This window comes from Panicum hallii, chromosome 2, assembly GCF_002211085.1.
Source record: "Panicum hallii strain FIL2 chromosome 2, PHallii_v3.1, whole genome shotgun sequence".
Taxonomy (NCBI): Eukaryota; Viridiplantae; Streptophyta; class Magnoliopsida; order Poales; family Poaceae; genus Panicum; species Panicum hallii.
The window spans coordinates 6,453,950-6,476,596 of record NC_038043.1 but is presented as its reverse complement, the minus strand read 5'-3'; the positions used below and the strand labels follow the sequence as shown (position 1 = coordinate 6,476,596).

At 49.3% G+C, this 22,647-nt stretch overlaps 1 protein-coding gene and 1 long non-coding RNA gene across 8 annotated transcripts; one reads left to right on the top strand and one right to left on the bottom strand.

The window, feature by feature from the left end:
• The first annotated feature begins 10,703 nt into the window (after window positions 1-10,703).
• On the top strand, window positions 10,704-15,087 carry LOC112879377. 7 transcript variants are annotated; one of them, XR_003226050.1, is made up of 3 exons: window positions 10,704-10,991; window positions 11,103-11,182; window positions 12,866-15,087. It is a non-coding gene; the product is annotated as an uncharacterized LOC112879377 (long non-coding RNA). The 7 variants fall into 7 exon arrangements; XR_003226048.1 differs by having other exon boundaries at window positions 11,103-12,311; XR_003226046.1 differs by having other exon boundaries at window positions 10,704-12,311; window positions 12,866-14,783; window positions 14,883-15,087.
• Window positions 15,088-21,178: 6,091 nt separating this feature from the next.
• On the bottom strand, window positions 21,179-22,344 carry LOC112880817. The gene is made up of 3 exons (XM_025945567.1): window positions 22,147-22,344; window positions 21,900-22,091; window positions 21,179-21,526 (listed from the first exon to the last, which is right to left on the bottom strand). The coding sequence occupies exons 1-3, from the start codon at window positions 22,342-22,344 to the stop codon at window positions 21,179-21,181; spliced, it is 738 nt and encodes a 245-aa protein (XP_025801352.1).
• Window positions 22,345-22,647: the final 303 nt, after the last annotated feature.

Sequence of the window (22,647 nt, the reverse complement as noted above, 5' to 3'; positions counted from 1 at the left end):
GACCCCTCTCAAAACACGATCTCTAGATCATTCTACACCTAAGGCAATACAAACCACTACAGGACGTAGGGTATTACGCACCTGGCGCCCTGAACCTGGCTAAGCTTTGTGTTTCTTGTACCTTCGAGTTCCTGATCTCGGCGTCCCTTCATCCAAAACCTACCACCTTGGGTATATCCCTCGGTGGGTAGCCGGTTAAACACCGACACCATCCTTTTGACGCAGTCCACCGCCTTGGCCCCGAGGTCATTGGGCAGCAGGTCGCGGATGTTCTTGGGGAGGTCGGAGAAGATGTCACCCATGGAGAAGAGCTGCTCGCCAATAGCGAGCAGAGGATCAGCTGGTGCTGCTGCTGGTGCGGCCAGGGCAGAAGACGACGATGACGGACCCGCCGTCCCCACCAGGGCCTCCACCTGCCCGCCGCCGGTGGCAGCTGGTGCCAAGAGGGGAGTGGTGGCAGCAGCCACGAGCACGGGAGGCTCCGCCAGCGCCGCCGCCGCATGCTCCTGCCCGCCGCCATGACACGCGAGCAGAGCAAGGACGAGCATGGCCGCCACCGCCGTGAGATTCTTGCCAGATGCCATCATCATCGATCCGTGGAGCACTCTAGCTTCTCTTGTTTCTCTAGAACACGATCAGGTAGCTACCAATTGTCTTCTTCTCTCCATGTCATCTCCCGAGGCTGCTCTATTTATAGCTCTAGCTCAGCTGGCACGCTATGCTCTCCACTCCAAGGCATGCAATGGAGTATGTAATTGGGTGGATGGAAGGAAGGCTCATGCTGTACTCTCCTCGAAAATCATTAGAGTTTGCCATTCCGGTCACAGTTTAATTTGGTCATCATTACATCATCGATCATTAATCTGGACGTCAGCCCGGCCCCTCTCTGGTCCATGCATGCATGGCGTAAGCGGCAGATGCTTAGGACACGTGGACTGTTCTCTACGACGGCCATATCATGGCATGCCATTGCCACCGCCATGTGATGAATGAAGCAGGTTAGACTGCGAGCCGAGTGGTCGAGGCCTCCATCGGCCAGTGAGTTAGCAAAGCTCTTGTCAAGTCTATCTCATGGCCAAACCCGACGCTACTAGTAGTCCTCCTGTTGTGTCATCATGGCCTGGAATTAATCTACAGCTGCCAACTACTCCTCTCAGCTCGAATTGATACCTGCTACTTCTGTTCTTGTTTTGATTTCCCCACTTGGATCTTAGCTTCTTCTCTCCTTTTGATAAATGAACTCATCCAGAGGGAGGACGCATAGCATCTGATCAGTAGATCAGGGAGCTGCATGTTCTTCAACCTGCTGCTCTTAAAAACCACCTTTGATGGAACACTGCTTGAAATCGTTAACGATGCTTCAGCAGCAGACAGGCTCTGCAGCTCCGAGCTCATCATTATTTCTGCCGATTGTGGGTCTTGAATAAGATATTTGTGCTGAGTATGTTTCTCTCCAAGCATTAGTTATGATGATCTGCCATAAACCTAATATAGATATGCGCACCTAAACTAAATATATTGTGCTCCAAACACTTATCCGAAGACCAATTGACTTGTCACGTTTGCGCTTTTGCAATAGCAATTTTCCCCTAGTGGACAATCTGCCAAACACACTCTTCTTGGCTCAGATGACGGAATCCGTAGCACTATTGCTAGTGTTCGGCACTATAGAGAAGAAGAGACAAGTGAGAGAGGTAGCAGGAGAAGATCAGGGGGGTAAATTGGTCCATTAACTTGATCCGTGAAATGAAATCGAAAAGAAAAGGAGAGAAATTGAGGAAAGGAGAAAAATCCCCCAAATCGAAAGAATTTGCAGGTGGAGGGCTATATTTCAAAAGGCTTGTGAAGTGAGGGTTAGAAGACGTGAGGCGTGCGAATTTAGTGTCAAATATCAAAATTTCTCTGATGAATAAACCCTGTTGTCTGCTGCGCCTGTTTGTGTAGGTGCGTTTTCTTATTCTTTAAACTTTTTCCAATGCAACCACAGATGGAGTTCTAAGATGTTGCAGAAATTTCTTGCTCCATGAGAATGCCATTATCTATTGTTGCTCCTCAAATTGTCACTAATCCATGACTTGGGGAAGTAGTGTAGCAATCAATCATATAGAATATTTATCAATACTGGTAGATAGAGAGATGAGGCATTTGGTTGCGTTGTCCCATGGAGTGAGCGAGACAACCCAACCAAATTAAATGCCCTGCAGGCTAGCATGCATAGATCAGGCCTTGTTGATGCTGCACTGCGCCAGCGCATGCATGAGGCAGCTGCGGGTGGGCTGCAGGACCCACTTGGACACCATCCTCTTGACGCAGTCCACCGCCTTGGCCCCGAGGTCCTTGGGCAGCAGGTCGCGGATGTTCTTGGGGTGGTCGGGGAAGATGTCACCCATGGAGAAGAGCTGCTCACCAACAGCGACCAGTGGATCAGCCGGTGCTGCTGCTGGTGCGGCCAGGACAGACGACGACGACGACGGAGCCGCCGCCCCCACCAGGGCCTGCTCCTGCCCGCCGCCGGTGGCAGCTGGTGCCAAGAGGGGAGTGGTGGCAGCAGCCACGAGCACGGGAGGCTCCGCCAGCGCCACCGCCGCATGCTCCTGCCCGCCGCCAGGACACGCGAGCAGAGCGAGGACGAGCATGGCCGCCGCCGCCGTGAGATTCTTGCCGGATGCCATCGTCATCGATCCGCGGAGCACTCTAGCTTCTCTTGTTTCTCTAGAACACGATCAGGTAGCTACCAATTGTCTTCTTCTCTCCATGTCATCTCCCGAGGCTGCTCTATTTATAGCTCCAGCTCAGCTGGCACGCTGTGCTCTCCACTCCAAGGCATGCAATGGAGTATGTAATTGGGTGGATGGAAGGATGGCTCATGATGTACTCTCCTCGAAAATCATTAGAGTTTGGCATTCCGGTCACAGTTTAATTTGGTCATCATTACATCATCGATTATTAATCTGGACGTCAGCGCGGCCCCTCTCTGGTCCATGCATGCACGGCGTAAGCAGCAGATGCTTAGGACGCGTGGACTGTTCTCTACGACGGCCATATCATGGCATGCCATTGCCACCGCCATGTGATGAATGAAGCAGGTTAGGCTGCGAGCCGAGTGGTCGAGGCCTCCGTCGGCCAGTGAGTTAGCAAAGCTCTTGTCAAGTCTATCTCATGGCCAAACCCGACGCTACTAGTAGTCCTCCTGTTGTGTCATCATGGCCTGGAATTAATCTACAGCTGCCAACTACTCCTCTCAGCTCGAATTGATACCTGCTACTTCTGTTGTTGTTTTGATTTCCCCACTTGGATCTTAGCTTCTTCTCTCCTTTTGATAAATGAACTCATCCAGAGGGAGGACGCATAGCATCTGATCAGTAGATCAGGGAGCTGCATGTTCTACAACCTGCTGCTCTTAAAAACCACCTTTGATGGAACACTGCTTGAAATCGTTAACGATGCTTCAGCAGCAGACAGGCTCTGCAGCTCCGAGCTCATCATTATTTCTGCCGATTGTGGGTCTTGAATAAGATATTTGTGCCGAGTATGTTTCTCTCCAAGCATTAGTTATGATGATCTGCCATAAACCTAATATAGATATGCGCACCTAAACTAAATATATTGTGCTCCAAACACTTATCCGAAGACCAATTGACTTGTCACGTTTGCGTTTTTGCAATAGCAATTTTCCCCTAGTGGACAATCTGCCAAACACACTCTTCTTGGCTCAGATGATGGAATCCGTAGCACTATTGCTGGTGTTCGGCACTATAGAGAAGAAGAGACGAGTGAGAGAGGTAGCAGGAGAAGATCAGGGGGGTAAATTGGTCCATTAACTTGATCCGTGAAATTAAATCAAAAAGAAAAGGAGAGAAATTGAGGAAAGGAGAAGAAATCCCCCAAATCGAAAGAATTTGCAGGTGGAGGGCTATATTTCAAAAGGCTTGCGAAGTGAGGGTTAGAAGACATGAGGCGTGCGAATTTAGTGTCAAATATCAAAATTTCTCTAATGAATAAACCCTGTTGTCTGCTGCGCCTGTTTGTGTAGGTGTGTTTTCTGATTCTTTAAACTTTTTCCAATGCAACCACAGATGGAGTTCTAAGATGTTGCAGAAATTTCTTGGTCCATGAGAATGCCATTATCTATTGTTGCTCCTCAAATTGTCACTAATCCATGACTTGGGGAAGTAGTGTAGCAATCAATCATATAGATTATTTATCTATACTGGTAGATAAAGAGACGAGGCATTTTGTTGCGTTGTCCCATGGAGTGAGCGAGACAACCCAAACAAATTAAATGCCCTGCAGGCTAGCATGCATAGATCAGGCCTTGTTGATGCCGCACTGCGCCAACGCGTGCATGAGGCAGCTGCGGGTAGGCTGCAGGACGCACTTGGACACCATCCTCTTGACGCAGTCCACCGCCTTGGCCCCGAGGTCCTTGGGCAGCAGGTCGCGGATGTTCTTGGGGTGGTCGGGGAAGATGTCACCCATGGAGAAGAGCTGCTCGCCAACAGCGACCAGTGGATCAGCCGGTGCTGCTGCTGGTGCGGCCAGGGCAGACGACGACGACGACGGAGCCGCCCCCCCCCCCACCAGGGCCTGCTCCTGCCCGCCGTCGGTGGCAGCTGGTGCCAAGAGGGGAGTGGTGGCAGCAGCCACGACCACAAGAGGCTCCGCCAGCGCCGCCGCCGCATGCTCCTGTCCGCCGCCAGGACACGCGAGCAGAGCGAGGACGAGCATGGCCGCCGCCGCCGTGAGATTCTTGCCGGATGCCATCGTCGTCGATCCGCGGAGCACTCTAGCTTCTCTTGTTTCTCTAGAACACGATCAGGTAGCTACCAATTGTCTTCTTCTCTCCATGTCATCTCCCGAGGCTGCTCTATTTATGGCTCCACCTCAGCTGGCACGCTGTGCTCTCCACTCCAAGGCATGCAATGGAGTATGTAATTGGGTGGATGGAAGGATGGCTCATGTTGTACTCTCCTCGAAAATTATTAGAGTTTGGCATTCCGGTCACAGTTAAATTTGGTCATCATTACATCATCGATCATTAATCTGGACATCAGCGCGGCCCCTCTCTGGTCCATGCATGCATGCTGTAAGCAAAAGATGCTTAGGACGCGTGGACTATTCTCTACGACGGCCATATCATGGCATGCCATTGCCACCGCCATGTGATGAATGAAGCAGGTTAGGCGGCGAGCCGAGTGGTCAAGGCCTCCATCGGCCAGTGAGTTAGCAAAGCTCTTGTCAAGTCTATCTCATGGCCAAACCCGACGCTACTAGTAGTCCTCCTGTTGTGTCATCATGGCCTGGAATTAATCTACAGCTGCCAACTACTCCTCTCAGCTCGAATTAATACCTGCTACTTCTGTTCTTGTTTTGATTTCCCCACTTGGATCTTAGCTTCTTCTCTCCTTTCGATAAATGAACGCATCCAGAGGGAGGACGCATAGCATCTGATCAGTAGATCAGGGAGCTGCATGTTCTTCAACCTGCTGCTCTTAAAAGCCACCTTTGATGGAACGCTGCTTGAAAGAGTTAACGATGCTTCAGCACCAGACAGGCTCTGCAGCTTCGAGCTCATCATTATTTCTGCCGATTGTGGGTCTTGAATAAGATATTTGTGCCGAGTATGTTTCTCTCCAAGCATTAGTTATGATGATCTGCCATAAACCTAATACAGATATACGCACCTAAACTAAATATATTGTGCTCCAAACACTTATCCGAAGACCAATTGACTTGTCACGTTTGCGCTTTTGCAATAGCAATTTTCCCTGAGTGGACAATCTGCCAAACACACTCTTCTTGGCTCAGATGATGGAATCCGTAGCACTATTGCTGGTGTTCGGCACTATAGAGAAGAAGAGACGAGTGAGAGAGGTAGCAGGAGAAGATCAGGGGGGTAAATTGGTCCATTAACTTGATCCGTGAAATGAAATCGAAAAGAAAAGGAGAGAAATTGAGGAAAGGAGAAGAAATCCCCCAAATCGAAAGAATTTACAGGTGGAGGGCTATATTTCAAAAGGCTTGCGAAGTGAGGGTTAGAAGACGTGAGGCGTGCGAATTTAGTGTCAAGTATCAAAATTTCTCTGATGAATAAACCCTGTTGTCTGCTACGCCTGTTTGTGTAGGTGCGTTTTCTGATTCTTTAAACTTTTTCCAATGCAACCACAGATGGAGTTCTAAGATGTTGTAGAAATTTCTTGGTCCATGAGAATGCCATTATCTATTGTTGGTCCTCAAATTGTCACTAATCCATGACTTGGGGAAGTAGTGTAGCAATCAATCATATAGATTATTTATCTATACTGGTAGATAAAGAGACGAGGCATTTGGTTGCGTTGTCCCATGGAGTGAGCGAGACAACCCAAACAAATTAAATGCCCTGCAGGCTAGCATGCATAGATCAGGCCTTGTTGATGCCGCACTGCGCCAGCGCGTGCATGAGGCAGCTGCGGGTGGGCAGCAGAACGTACTTGGACACGATCCTCTTGACGCAGTCCACCGCCTTGGCCCCGAGGTCCTTGGGCAGCAGGTTGCGGATGTTCTTGGGGAGGTCGGGGAAGATGTCACCCATGGAGAAGAGCTGCTCGCCAACAGCGACCAGTGGATCAGCCGGTGCTGCTGCTGGTGCGGCCAGGGCAGACGACGACGACGACGGAGCGGCTGCCCCCACCAGGGCCTGCTCCTGCCCGCCGCCGGTGGTAGCTGGTGCCAAGAGGGGAGTGGTGGCAGCAGCCACGAGCAGGGGAGGCTACGCCAGCGACGCCGCCAGGACACGCGAGCAGAGCGAGGACGAGCATGGCCGCCGCCGCCGTGAGATTCTTGCCGGATGCCATCGTCGTCGATCCGCGAAGCACTCTAGCTTCTCTTGTTGCTCTAGAACACGATTAGGTAGCTACCAATTGTCTTCTTCTCTCCATGTCATCTCCCGAGGTTGCTCTATTTATAGCTCTAGCTGAGCTGGCACGCTGTGCTCTCCACTCCAAGGCATGCAATGGAGTATGTAATGTGGTGGATGGAAGGATGGCTCATGTTGTACTCTCCTCGAAAATCATTAGAGTTTGGCATTCCGGTCACAGTTTAATTTGGTCATCATTACATCATCGATCATTAATCTGGACGTCAGCCCGGCCCCTCTCTGGTCCATAAATACATGGCGTAAGCGGCAGATGCTTAGGACGCGTGGACTGTTCTCTACAACGGCCATATCATGGCATGCCATTGCCACCGCCATGTGATGAATGATGTAGGTTGGGCGGCAAACCGAGTGATCGAGGCCTCCATCGGCCAGTGAGTTAGCAAAGCTCTTGTCAAGTCTATCTGATGGCCAAACCCGATGCTACTAGTAGTCCTCCTGTTGTGTCATCATGGCCTGGAATTAATCTACAGCTGCCAACTACTCCTCTCAGCTCGAATTGATACCTGCTACTTCTGTTCTTGTTTTGATTTCCCCACTTGGATCTTAGCTTCTTCTCTCCTTTCGATAAATGAACGCATCCAGAGGGAGGATGCATAGCATCTGATCAGTAGATCAGGGAGCTGCATGTTCTTCAACCTGCTGCTCTTAAAAAACCACCTTTGATAGAACGCTGCTTGAAATCGTTAACGATGCTTCAGCAGCAGACAGGCTCTGCAGCTCCGAGCTCATCATTATTTCTTCCGATTGTGGGTCTTGAATAAGATATTTCTGCCGAGTATGTTTCTCTCCAAGCATTAGTTATGATGATCTGCCATAAACCTAATACACATATACGCACCTAAACAAAATATATGGTGCTCCAAATACTTATCCGAATACCAAGTGACATGTCACGTTTGCGCTATTGCAATAGCAATTTTCCCCTAGTGGACAATATGCCAAACACACTCTTTTTGGCTCAGATGATGGAATCCATAGCACTATTGCTGGTGTTCAGCACTATAGAGAAGAAGAGACGAGTGAGAGAGGTAGCAAAAGAAGATCAGGGGGGTAAATTGGTCCATTAACTTGATCCGTGAAATGAAATCGAAAAGAAAAGGAGAGAAATTGAGGAAAGGAGAAGAAATCCCCCAAATCGAAAGAATTTGCAGGTGGAGGGTTATATTTCAAAAGTCTTGCGAATTGAGGGTTAAAAGACGTGAGGCGTGAGAATTTAGTGTCAAATATCAAAATTTCTCAGATTAATGAACCCTGTTGTCTGCTGCGCCTGTTAGTGTAGGTGCATTTTCTGATTCTTTAAAGTTTTTCCAATGCAACCACAGATGGAGTTCTAAAGTGTCACAGAAATTTTTTGGTCCATGAGAATGCCGTTATCTATTGTTGCTCCTCAAATTGTCACTAATCCATGACTTGGGTAGTAGTGTAGCAATCAATCATATAGATTATTTATCTATACTGGTAGATAAAGAGACGAGGCATTTGGTTGCGTTGTCCCATGGAGTGAGCGAGACAACCCAAACAAATTAAATGCCCTGTAGGCTAGCATGCATAGATCAGGCCTTGTTGATGCCGCACTGCACCAACGCGTGCATGAGGCAGCTGCGGGTAGGCTGCAGGACGCACTTGGACACCATCCTCTTGACGCAGTCCACCGCCTTGGCCCCGAGGTCCTTGGGCAGCAGGTCGCGGATGTTCTTGGGGTGGTCGGGGAAGATGTCACCCATGGAGAAGAGCTGCTCGCCAACAGCGACCAGTGGATCAGCCGGTGCTGCTGCTGGTGCGGCCAGGGCAGACGACGACGACGACGGAGCCACCCCCCCCCCACCAGGGCCTGCTCCTGCCCTCCGCCGGTGGCAGCTGGTGCCAAGAGGGGAGTGGTGGCAGCAGCCACGAGCACGGGAGGCTCCGCCAGCTCGCCGCCGCATGATCCTGCCTGCCGCCAGGACACGCGAGCAGAGCAAGGACGAGCATGGCCGCCGCCGCCGTGAGATTCTTGCCAGATGCCATCATCGTCGATCCGCGGAGCACTCTAGCTTCTCTTGTTTCTCTAGAACACGATCAGGTAGCTACCAATTGTCTTCTTCTCTCCATGTCATCTCCCGAGGTTGCTCTATTTATAGCTCTAGCTCAGCTGGCACGCTGTGCTCTCCACTCCAAGGCATGCAATGGAGTATGTAATTGGGTGGATGGAAGGATGGCTCATGTTGTACTCTCCTCGAAAATCATTAGAGTTTGGCATTCCGGTCACAATTTAATTTGGTCATCATTACATCATCGATCATTAATCTGGACGTCAGCCCAGCCCCTCTCTGGTCCATGCATGCATGGCGTAAGCAGCAGATGCTTAGGACGCGTGGACTGTTCTCTATGACGGCCATATCATGGCATGCCATTGCCACCGCCATGTGATGAATGAAGCAGGTTAGGCGGCGAGCTGAGTGGTCGAGGCCTCCATCGGCCAGTGAGTTAGCAAAGCTTTTGTCAAGTCTATCTCATGGCCAAACCCGACGCTACTAGTAGTCCTCCTGTTGTGTCATCATGGCCTGGAATTAATCTACAGCTGCCAACTACTCCTCTCAGCTCGAATTGATACCTGCTACTTCTGTTCTTGTTTTGATTTCCCCACTTGGATCTTAGCTTCTTCTCTCCTTTTGATAAATGAACGCATCCAGAGGGAGGACGCATAGCATCTGATCAGTAGATCAGGGAGCTGCATGTTCTTCAACCCGCTGCTCTTAAAAGCCACCTTTGATGGAACGCTACTTGAAATCGTTAACGATGCTTCAGCAGCAGACAGGCTCTGCAGCTCCAAGCTCATCATTATTTCTGCCGATTGTGGGTCTTGAATAAGATATTGCTGACGAGTATGTTTTTCTCCAAGCATTAGTTATGATGATCTGCCATAAACCTAATACATATATATGCACCTAAACTAAATATATTGTGCTCCAAATACTTATCCGAAGATCAAGTGACATGTCACGTTTGCGCTTTTGCAATAGCAATTTTCCCCTAGTGGACAATCTCCCAAACACACTCTTCTTGGCTCAGATGATGGAATCCGTAGCACTATTGCTGGTGTTCGGCATGAAATTAGAGAGCTTAGCTTGTCTTTTGCTTCTTTTGTTTGTGCTCATGTTAACCGGGATAGTAACGAGGCTGCCCACTTGTGCGCGCGCTGTTGAAAATTTGTGATCACAGGATAACAACCAAAGATTTGCATGGCAAACGATTCCACAAATCTATACTATAAAAGTCGAAAGAACTGAAACTCTTTCTCACAAAGATTAGACCCACCGTACTCCTCATGGCGGTCCCACTTGCCAGGCCAAAGGTTTGACGAAAGAGGATGTAGACCCATGAAATTGATAGAAGGAAAATGTTTCTGCGGAAATCCTAATTCTTTTTACACCAACAATTTTACCATAGCCCCTTTTTTCTTTCCACTGTTGGTACAACACATGCGATCAATTTTTTTAAAAATAATAGTTAAGGTGCGCTGGTTATTTCCCAGAATTTCTCCCCGCTTATTGCTTTCCATTGCTTGTACACCGGGCGATCAGTTTTTTTTGGAAACAATAACATGCGCTGGTTACTTCCTAGAATTTCTCCTTGATTGACTTGTTTTCCTTCTGCGCTCACGTGATTAGCCTAGCCTCCTCGCCGTTGATGCAGTTGGTGCAGCCAGCCGGAGGTAACTTTCCTCGTTTAGTTTTCTTATGCGGTCACGCTTGCGATTGCCCTGTACACCGAAGCCACTGAGCTTGCCATTCGTCAATTTGCTCGGCGAGTATCGCCGCCTACTTAGCCTGCAGTTCCAGTCGCCGCTGCGCTAGCTGGGTAGGATGAGGAGTCTGTCCTCCTCGCCGCGCCCGTCATCGAAAACACCCCTTCCACGAGTCCCACCGCAAGAGGCGGGCATCCACCACCTCCGCCACCACCATTGGCAGGCCCAAATCCAGCACCAGGTAATCATCGGTTCGACGGCATCTTGAACAGGGGCGATCTTGATCGGCGTTGTCTCGGGTGTTGGGCAACCTCGAGTGGCAGGCAGCAGCACCAAATCACAACGTAGGTACTTGTCTACCTGCACAATTAAAGTTTCCTCATTCTTTTTATTTTTTCATGATTCATGAAACCATATCTTTCTTGGATTGGATCCTATCGACTATTGACGTGGAGTAAGATGGAATGTCTGTTGCGATTTGAAGCTCTTTGCTTTTCGATGAGCTGAGGATCGGACAAGAGTGCCTTTGTGTGTCGCAGGTGCGTCCACGCGGTCACGCAGACGGATGGAGAAATTTCGATATTTGACATCAAATTCGCGCTTTCACTTGTTTTAACACTTAATTCGCAAGCCTTTTAAAATATAACCCTCCGTCTACGAATTGTTTCAATTTGAGGGATTTCTTCTCCTTTTCCTAATTTAGAGATTTTCTTTTTCTTTTTCATTTTACAGTGCACATGAACCGACCATTCTGCCCTGACCCAATTGATCAGATCGTTAGAATCAAATCGATCCTTCTTCACCCGGCCTGCCTACCTTTCCTCTCCCGTGCTCCCGTCTCTCTGATCTCTCTCTGATCCCAAGGGAGGAGGCGGAATAGGAGCTCCACCGCCCGCCGGCCCCCATCCTAGAGATACTTCGGCCGAAGATAACTTGGCGAGCAGCACGCTGCCAATGTGGGAGATCTTGCGGCACCACTTGATGCTGAGCCTCTCGACCCCTGAGCACCAGACGGAGACCTTGGCGAGCCCGACGTCGGTGATGCCAAGGCACTTGTCCATGACTAGCTCCCTGAGCCCCGCTGCCGCGGCGAGGGCGGCCAACTTCCTATCCCCGGTGGCGACACAGTGGGACTTGTCGACGGCCTCCAGCCTCGGGCATGCCGCCACCAGTGCCTCCAGCAGCTCCTATTCCGCCTCCTCCCTTGCGACCGAGAGAGAGATGAGAGAGACAGGGAGACGAGCACGGCTGCACGGGAGCCTCGCCGTCATGGGCGCTGTTGCCCGCCCGCGAGGGTGTCCCAGTCAACTGGAGCAGAGGGTTGGGGCATGGCGATGAGGGAAACAAGCAGGGCGGCGCAAACGGAGGCGCTCGGTCTCTGGATGCGGCGATAGAGAAGAAGAGACGAGTGAGAGAGGTAGCAGGAGAAAATCAGGAGGGTAAATTGGTCCATTAACTTGATCCGTCAAATGAAATCGAAAAGAAAAGGAGAGAAATTGAGGAAAGGAGAAGAAATCCCCCAAATCGAAAGAATTTGCAGGTGGAGGGTTATATTTCAAAAGGCTTGCAAATTGAGGGTTAAAAGATGTGAGGCGTGCGAATTTAGTGTCAAATATCGAAATTTCTCAGATGAATGAACCCTATTGTCTGCTGCGCCTGTTTGTGTAGGTGCATTTTCTGATTCTTTAAACTTTTTCCAATGCAACCACAGATGGAGTTCTAAAATGTTGTAGAAGTTTCTTGGTCGGTGAGAATGCCATTATCTATTCTTGCTCCTCAAATTGTCACTAATTCATGACTTGGGGAAGTAGTATAGCAATCAATCATATAGATTATTTATCTATAATGGTAGCCTGGACAGGCAGTACTAGCTGTATGAATCGGCAGTTTTTTGAGGTGAGCGCATTGATCAAAATTTCAATTGGCTCTACAGTATTTTCCTGTCGCGGTTGTTCACTACCCTGATGCTGCTGCAAGTGCACAGTGTGCTGGTTGACCAAGTTGTTTGCAGCAGGCTTATGGTGGTGAACCTTAGTATCGCAATATGTAGCTTTTAACAAAAAGAAAGAAAATGCTTCCATGTTTGAAATAGTTATATTGATCTCAATCGACGATCTCTTGCAAGCAGAGAAAAAAGAAGTAACTTGGTCCATCTCTAGGTTATGAAAGCATTGTTGTGTTTCAGCACTTGTTCTTATAAATTAACCATTGCTATGTTTCAGTTATTACCAAGTAAATCGAACGGAAGGACGTCCATGATTACATGACTCTAGAAGATGACCAGATGGATGTACCAGGTGGTTGGTGCTTAAGCTCACTGCATCGCGGTGACCTGTTAGTTTTGACGCATGCTTGCCAAGTTCTTCACGGAGTACCCCCATTGCAATGAGATATGGCAATGCCCTGCTTACTAATTCTTGGAATCGGTGCCATTTTGAATCACTGCTAGGCGATAGCTTGCATCAACAAACATAGTGGCAGTAAGGCACTCATGAGACACTGGTGAGGTCTGGGAAGCTAGATGTTGGGGTGTTGCTCCGGGAGAAGATGAGGCGAGGTTGCTGGTATACGGATATTCTCTGGATTTGCCAATCCTCCGTATTGTGGCAATTTTGGATAATATGGACATCTACAGAGTTAAACCGAAATAGAATTTTTTAAGAATACTATAGCAGGATATTATAAAGAGTTTTTAATGAAAACATCAATTGCAAATAGTGAATGGAATATACCGTGTATGTACATTCATGGAAACAATTTATTTCATTGACTATTCTAAAGAATTGTTATGCCAGGATCCGAAATAATATTTAAGCACTTATTTGTTCAAGCCAATTTACACAATGCTGGTTTCTTAGACTCTCCATGGAATAGTAGATCATTGATAATATTGTTTTCGGGTTTGTGCTCATAACATATGGCTGCAGCATAATGCCTCATCGTAGAAGGTGCTAACAAAAATGTAACTTGGTAATGTACATGTGTTCTTATGGTTTCTTCACTTCTTTGATTCGGTAAATCGGATCAATTTATGCAATCATAGTGGATCAGAGAAGGGATCTCGGTCTGCTCATAGAGGACCCACTTACCAGGGGTAAGGGGGTAACAAAGTGTGGAGTAGTTCTCAAAACCACTCTTTCAAAAATGAATATGTCGAGAGAGCCAAACAATTATTTACCTAAACTCACCTTGACCCACCATAACCCCACCCCTCCCCTAATTTTGGTACTAATTGATGCTAATTGCCACTAATTGTCTATCATCTCCGAAAGAAATTTAATGAGGGGAGGGAATTGCCTATCATTTTGGAAAGACATCAAAAGAGGGGAAGGAATCGTCTATCATTTGGGAAAGAAATTAAAGGAGGGGAGGAAAATGATGGTAGTTGCCTATGATGCACTTTCCATATATATTTTTTTTGTAGAAGTCTTATGGTGCACTTTCCATGTAGATCATTTTGGAAAGAAATGATGGCTGTCTCCATTTATCATGGAAGTTTGATAGAGAGCCCATCACTTTACAAGATACAAATTTAATAAGGAAGTCCCCATTTGCAATTAAAGATGAAATTATTGTACACATAGAGATTTGGTTTGTTGATATTAATTTTTTATGTTGTGCTACCCAATCTATTTCATTTTTTATCATGAAGAAGATCTGAAGGTCACTCCACTGGAGCGCAAAAGGCAGAAAAAAAAAGGCAATGTTATGCTAATACATATAATGTGAGTTATTGAAAGGATTTTGAAGCAGAGTGAGTTCTCGAAAACACAAGGTGAATTATTTTAGTCTATGCATTTAGGATTTGCACCGTATATGTTTTCAGGTTGTGATTGGTACAATTTTCTATTTGTGGTATGTTGGATTTGAATCACCATCAATGTAGTTTGAAACTATGCAATCTACAATAATACAGTTAGCTTCTGGCCTAAGGACTAGAAGCGCTACCCATGGTGTGATTTCCTAATCCATCAACAATATTTTTTGTTAATAATTAGTAACTAAGATAATTAAATTATCATTGAAGTTTTTTCTATTATAGGTGGTAATACAATAGTTGCGCCGATGAGATGCGTTTTGACCACAGTTCAATTTCTTTAAGCAATGTTGTAGGATACCCATGGGCATCAACACTAGAAGGTGATTTCATTTTATTATTAATTATTGGTGTTTGTTTAAAAATATATATTTAAGAATTATATATGCTACATGATCAACACGTACAGTCTTATATTGCAGATATTAGAATTGGCATACGCGCCCTATATTGTGTGATGGCATCAAATTTGTAATTGTCGCTCCAATTGAGAAGCTAAAGAAGTTCTATGATGTACTACACTCAAATTCTGAAGACCATAAGTCTGCACTAGAATACATGTATGAGTGTATGAGAAGTGTTAGGAATCTTCCAGATATAAAAAAATTAAGAATATTGGTACGAGTCCATCATTTAGTTTAAACTGGAGTGGATGGCTATGGTATTAATAAATAAGTTTAATTTTTTAGTACCCGTTTGATGCAATCAAATTATATTTAAATATTTTTCAAGCCACGTGCCTGTGGCACGTGCATCTCCACTAGTTAGAGATAACATACCAAATAAAAGTCATGTATCGTGATTGGCAGGTACACCTAAGGTTTCCATCTATAAGTCGGCCCCGGCCCCACAGTGCATTGATCTTGTGTTGGGATGAAATTGTGGAAGATCCAACTATTTTTGATGGTCCAAATACTGCAGGCCATTAAGATAATAACTTCTATAGAGAAAGGTTCCCCAATATGTGTTCAGAACGAGTTTAAGAGCTGTAGAGGATCCAGGTTCGTGTCTATGCTGATGCCCAGTATACTCCAACAAGATTCTGCCATTTCACAAGATATGAAAAGATGCTCTGAGGTTTCTAGGACATTATGTGGGCAAAGAACACAGCTGTAACTCTGAAGATGCATATTCTTTCTTTGTAACAAGTCCCTCGTATTTAGTCTACCCTTAAGTAAAAGCCAGAAGAAGATCTTGTGCTTTAACTTGCAAGAGCTTTTCCAAAGCCATCTGTACGAGGGATGTATGTCAGCTGTTCCTTTTAAAAGTCTATATGCTTTTTGAGAGCTGTAGAGACCATTACCCCATATGTAAGACCAAGTGTCTGCCTCATTTGAGAGATTGCACTCCTCCATTTGCTGTAGCAGATCATTGTATTGTTGAAAAATATGCTCAGACAGGGTTAGGTGGAAGCATGAGTGAAGGTTAGGCAGACTGGCTGCTTTCTGAAGTGAAATCTTCCTGTCTCTGGTAAAGAAAAAGAGATGAGGATAAGTAAATTTTGGAACAACTCCTTTCCATAAATCCTCTCGTAGTGAGATTGTTTGCCCATTGCCTGGCATTGGGGCCGCTAGAGTTCAATGCAGTTTTACACAATAGACTCAATCGTGGAGCTGCGTAAGCTGAAGGCATCGGCTGCAAACAAAATCAGTCTAGCTACCAAATTAGCTGATCATGCGTGCCCTGCACCAAGTTTCGATCATGCATTGGCATGGGATACATCAGGATGGTGCGTACCGCCACATTTAGCTCTGTTTCATCAGTGTTACCAGCCGTGTTGTCTTAACCATGCTGTTGCTACTCAAATACTCTCTCACGCGCGTCTTCAGGTTGCACTTAAGAAAATTGCACATGTTATGGACCTGGGATAAAAGCAGAGGATATAAGCACTCAGACGAATCAGAGTAGCAGCAGTGGGAACGCTCATCACTTGGGTCCATCTCCACTCTTGAGAACTCTCATGGGTGTGTTCTCTTATCTGTTTTCCCATCGGAAAGCTTCAGTATTGAGAACATTTTGCTGGTACACACTGCTCAGCAAAACATTATGCATTCATATGTAATCTGCTTCTTTAAACGAAGAACATCAGTCGGTGTTATTCACAGCAACTATTGATTGAAGATCATGTCCTCCATTATCTGCAAACCTATATCCTTACTACCTCATTACCAGTAGGAAATTAGGAATCACATAGTCACATGACATATCTGCAATAGTGGAAGCATATCTGTTATTTTAATCCGCATAGTGAAGTCTGTATCTTAGAGATCGAGATGCTTATTGCAGTCTTTTGTTTCCATGCAAACTGTGTCTAGCAGACATGCAGTTTGGACTTGCCAGAAAAGGTCACCATTGGAGAGCTTTGGCAGTACCCACTGTTGGAGTTATGCCCAAGAAAGGCTAATGGGCCTCCTTAATGGCCTATTAATAAAGGTTATAAAAGGGGCAGCAACCCTAGTGACCCACGGGTCTTTTTGTTGCTGCCGCCGCTGCCTGCCGAGCGCTCACCGCTGCACGCCGCCACCGCTGCACATCTCCTTCGCGGACCAAGAGTTGGTCGTGGGTGCACGTCGAGGAGTGCTAGCACACGCCGACATGCTGTTCCGCTCTGTACGTGTGGACTCCCGTAGAGGTGCTGCTCGTTTGCGCACTACGTCAGGCTGTACAACTACCTCCCTGACGTCGACTGTATCGACTACTCGCGCTTCACCAAATCTTCCGCTGCACCGCGTGATGGGAAGGTACAAGATCCATGTTCCCCGACTCGCAAGTGATCCTGTGCAAACGTGGTTATTTTGTTTGCACTAGCATAGCGTTCCACGATTCCTAACACCCACAAAGAAATAGAGGACATATACTCTTCATTAGTAATTATTGCACTGGTTGATTTGGATGAATTTACGACCGGTGGACTTCTGTGCAATACTGACCGATGTGCTTATATATATATAAAGGCTCACTGCTCTAGTTTACACAATACACCAAATCATGGAGCTGTATAAAATTTTCACTTTGTTTGTGAAGGAACTCCATCAAGTTAGTATTAGCTGATCCTGATCATGCTCTACCATGTCTGGATCATCTGGGTGTGAGATGCTTCAGGATGCTAGCTGGTGTCTACCGACAGTGTTGTGCCATGAAGGCACCTGGCCTTGTTGTCTCATCCATGCTCTTCAGATGCTTCCTTCCGTCTGAGGAGCCACCTGTTGGCCTTCAAATCCCAACGCCTGTCGCCGGAGACGAAGACCACCCCCTGGAAACGCACGCACACGAACTAGAACACACAGAAAACAGAGAGCTTTTGGTGCTGCAACTACAGGCTATTTTCATTGATTGATTAACTGAATATGTATACCAAGTAAGTGGCTAGATGTGCCACGACGCTGCGATCTCCTTGCCTCCGCTTTGACCGCGCCATCCCACGATCTGGAGATCGAAACATCACCACCACTACCTCTACAACTCAGCAAGAAACAAGGAAGGCCATTGCATAAACACATGCACTACAGCCTGTACATGACGCACTCAACGAGCTCCTTTATTCTAGCTAAACAAAGTAAACTACTTGACCGAGCCTGGATTATCCAACAGTCTCCCCCTAATTCATGCTCGGTTCACTTCAATTTGATGAGGCCAATCTTGTCACGAAGTTCACAGAATCTCGTACGCCCCAATGATTTCGTCAGGACATCAGCAAGCTGCTCTTGAGTGCTTACATAGTCCAAGCGGATCCTCCCATCTTCCACACATTTACGAATGAAATGATACTTAGTTTCGATATGCTTACTTCGATCATGTAGAACAGGATTCTTGCTTAGGGCGATTGCTGACTGGTTACCCATTTTCATCATAGGCAGCTGGATCTTGACACCTGCAATATCACTCAGCAGCCTGACCAACCACACAGCTTGGCATGCACCCACTGCCCCAGCCATGTATTCAGCTTCACAAGTTGAGAGGGCCACTGCCTTCTGCTTCTGTGACTGCCAAGAGATTGGCATGTCACCCATGAAGAAGATCACTCCAGTAGTACTCTTCCTATCATCAGCATCTCCCCCAAAATCACTATCACTGTACCCCGTCAGCTGGTTGTCCCCATTTGACAGCTTTGGGTATACTATCCCAAACTCCACTGTGCCTGCAATGTAACGCAACAGATGCTTGACTGCTGCAAGGTGTTCTTGTCGAGGCCTCTCCATGAACCTACTGACATATCCCATAGCAAAAGAAATGTCTGGTCGAGTATGCACCAAGTACCTTAAACTCCCCACCAGACTGCGGTACATTGTTGCATTGACCTCTGCTGATGTGCCTTCAGTAGCCAGCTGAAGCCGAAGCTCCATTGGAGTGTGGCAGATATTACAGCTCTCCATCCCTGCCTTCTCAAGCAGCTTCCTAGCATAGGCTGCCTGACCGAGAGTGATGGCACCCCTTCCTTGCTTCACCTCAATTCCCAGATAATATGAGAGAAGACCAAGATCACTCATACGGAATACACGTTGCATCTCCTTCTTGAGAAGGCAGGGATGATGAGATCATCCACATAAACACCCACCACCACACGCGACGCTGCTTCTCCCCTGGTGTACACTCCGTACTCGCTGTAGCAACGTGTGAAGCCCATCTTGCGCAGACTGTTGTTCAGCTTCACATTCCATGCCCGTGGAGCTTGTCGCAGCCCATACAATGCCTTGATCAACCTCAACACCTTCCCTTCATGTCCAGCAGCAATGAAACCCGGTGGCTGTTGGACATACACTTCCTCCTTGAGTTCACCATTGAGGAATGCTGACTTGACATCCATATGATGCACAAGCCAACCCTCCTGAGCAGCAACAGCTAACAGCATCCGGATCGATTCCATCCTGGCAACAGGTGCGAAAACTTCCCCAAAATCAACACCCTGCTACTGAACGTACCCTTTGGCGACGAGACGAGCCTTATGCTTGATGATGGCACCCTCGTCGTCGCGCTTGATTTTGAAAACCCACTTCAGACCGATCGGTTTGTGCCCTTTGGGAACATTCACCAGCTTCCAGGTGTTGTTCTGTTCAATGGATGCCATCTCCTCCTTCATGGCCTTGAGCCAGCATGGCTCAAGCCTTGCCTCCTCGAACGTGGCCGGCTACTTGTCGCCCACGGCCACCAGCAACTCCCCCGGGGCCTCAGCTTCTTCAGTGTCCTCGTAGAGATCCTCCAACATCCTGAAACGCAGAGCATCACCAACATCGTGATCTCTGTCGAGGTCAACTTCTTGGCTCGGTGGAGACACGAATTCCACCCTTTTTGGTGCTGCTGGGTCGGGTACGCCGCCCTCCACCAGCTGCACCGGTGCGTCTTGCGCTGTTCCGGACGGCGTGCTTGGTGTCGCGCTCCGCGGGGCACCTAGCGCGCTTGACGTCGCGGATCACGCCATGCTCGGTGCAGGTGATGCCGCGCGTGTCATCGACGTCGTGGTTCGACCTCCGCTTGGTGCAGCTGATGCCGCGCGCTCCATGCTTGGCGAAGTCTCCCCTGCTACGCCGCCCGGCGTGTAGATGTACTCGACCACAAACGGGTCGCCACCTATGTCATCGACGTTGCCAGTGCTCGCCATTGCACTACCTTGACTCCAGTCCCACCCGCGCCCCTCTTCAAACACCACATTGCGCGAGACGTGCACCCGATTAGTGGTTGGGTCGTAGAGCCGGTAAGCTTTCGTCCCCGGTTCATACCCAAGAAACACCATCGGTTTGCTCCTGTTGTCCAGCTTCAGCAGATGGCCGCCCGTGTTCTTGATGTGTGCAACACAACCAAATGTGCGAAAATAATGGACAGTAGGTTTCTTCCCATACCAGGCTTAAAATGGAGTCTTGTTCTCCAGGCTTTTCGTTGGAGCGCGGTTGAGGACGAACACTGCCGTTGTTACTGCCTCGCCCTAGAAACGACCGGGGACGCCCATCGCCTTGAGCATGCACCGTGCCATCCCCAGCACGGTCTGATTCCTGTGTTCCACCACACCATTTTGCTGCGGCGTGTATGGCACGATGTAGTGTCGTTGGATGCCCTGTTCAGTGTAGTAGTCGCCGAACGCCCGCGCCGTGAACTCCTCACCACAGTCCGTGCGCAACGTCCCCAGCTTGTGCCCGGACTCCGCCTCCGCCCTCGCCTGCAAGCGGATGATAGCCGTGGATGCCTCGTCCTTGCTGGCCAGTAGCACAAGCCACATATACCGGCTCATGTCGTCGACGGTGAGCAAGAATAGCTTCTTCCCTCCTGGCGTCGCCGGCGTGATTGGGCCGCACAAGTCGGCGTGGACCAACTCCAACTGCCGCTTTGCCCTGAACTTGCTTGCCGCCGGGAATGGGAGGCGGCGCTGCTTTCCCACCAAGTAGCCGTCGCACACCTGATCGACTTCCTCAATCCTCGGGAGGCCGCACACCATCTCCCCCTTCGACAGCTTCTGCAGCCCCTGGAACCCGAGATGCCCATACCTGGCATGCCACCGCCACGACGCCTCCTCGGTGTGCGCCGCCAGGCACACTGGTTTGTCGATGGTGAGGTTGAGGATGTAGAGCTGGCTCCCCCGGCGTGGCACCACCGCCATGAGCCGCCGGCGCTTGTCCCAGATCCTCAGCGCGCCGTTCTCCAGCAGGATCTTGAAGCCTTCCTCCTCAAGCTGGCCCAAGCTGATGATGTTCGTCATCAGTCTGGGGATATGGTACACTCCGGTGAGCCTCTAGTGCTCCCCGGTCTTGCACTTGAAGAGCACCATCCCGCGGCCCTCGATGCTGACAGTAGATCCGTCCCCAAATCGAACAGAACCGCGGACACCCAAGTCGAGCTCCGCGAAGGCTGATCTGGCGCTCGTCATGTGATTCGTGGCTCCCGTGTCAAGGATCCACCGGGTGGTGTCGCCGTCACTCTTCTCCCCGAGCTGGACGAAGAGCTGGTCCTCGTTGAGGTGGACGGTCGCCCCCGGCGCTGGCGTGACGGGAGGAGGAAGGGAAGTGGAGTCTGCCTGGGCCGTCACCGCGGCGACCAACAACGTGGGCTCCTGCTCTTCTTCGGCTTGGACTGCATGGGCCTGCCCATCGCGTTTCCGCTTTGGACACTCACGGGCCCAATGCCCCTTTTTACTGCAGTACCGGCACTCATCGCGAGCGACATCGCTGTTCCTGCTGCGCGTGTCGCCATTCCCGCCACGCGTGTTGCCGTTCCCGCCGCGCGCGCCTTCGCCTCCCTTCTTCTGGCCTCCGCCGCGGCCGGGTTTGCCGCGGCCTCCACCACGCCCGCGCTGCTGGCCTCCCCATGAGCCGCTCGAGCTTCCCGACCCCTTGTCGGTGTTGATCTGCAGTCGCTTGGATAGCCGCGCCACCAGCTCATCCTCCGTGAGGTTCAGCTACGCGAAGCCGGTACCACCGCCGGTGAGCCCGTGCCGCTGCCTTGAGGCGACCAACCAGCTCTTCAACTGGGACCTCCTCCACATCGAGGAGAGTCTCGATCGACATGGCGATTTGATGGAGACGCGGCGGCAACGCTTGAAGGAACTTGTGGATGATCGCCCCCTCGTCGATCTCGTCGCCGAGGGTCCTCAGCTGCTGCACCACGTTGCCGATGCGCTCGCTGAAGTCATCGATCGATTCGCCATCCTTGAAAGACAGAGAGTCGAACTCCCTGCAACGTGTAAGCCTTGGCCCGGTGCACCCTCTCGACGCCAAGGTTGGCCGTCTTGAGGTTGTCCCAGGCCGCCTTCGCGCTAGGCTTGTTTGCCATGGTCTCCTGCATCTCAGCAGGAACCGCCTTGCAGATGGCCTCCAGCGCCATCAGGTCGTCGTCCTCGTCGACGCGGTCGTGGTCGACTGCGTCCCAGAGATGGCGCGCCTTGAGCATGAGGCGCATCATCACCGACCACGTGCCGTAGTTGCTTTTGGGGAGCGTCGGCCACCCGGCTCCCCCGATGTCCTTGGTGCGACGCTCCGCCGTGCGCTCGATCACGACCGTCCCGTCGCGATACCGCTGATGCGGTCAGCGCCGTGGGGGCGATGGCGATTGCCGCCGGCTCTGGCTTGATGGCGTCCTCGACCCCCCGCTGAGGTTGGGCAGCGACGACATCGATCCCTGGTGTCGTAACCGTCGCTCTGATACCACTTGTTGGCCTTCAAATCCCAACGCCCGTCGCCGGAGACGAAGACCACCCCTGGAAAC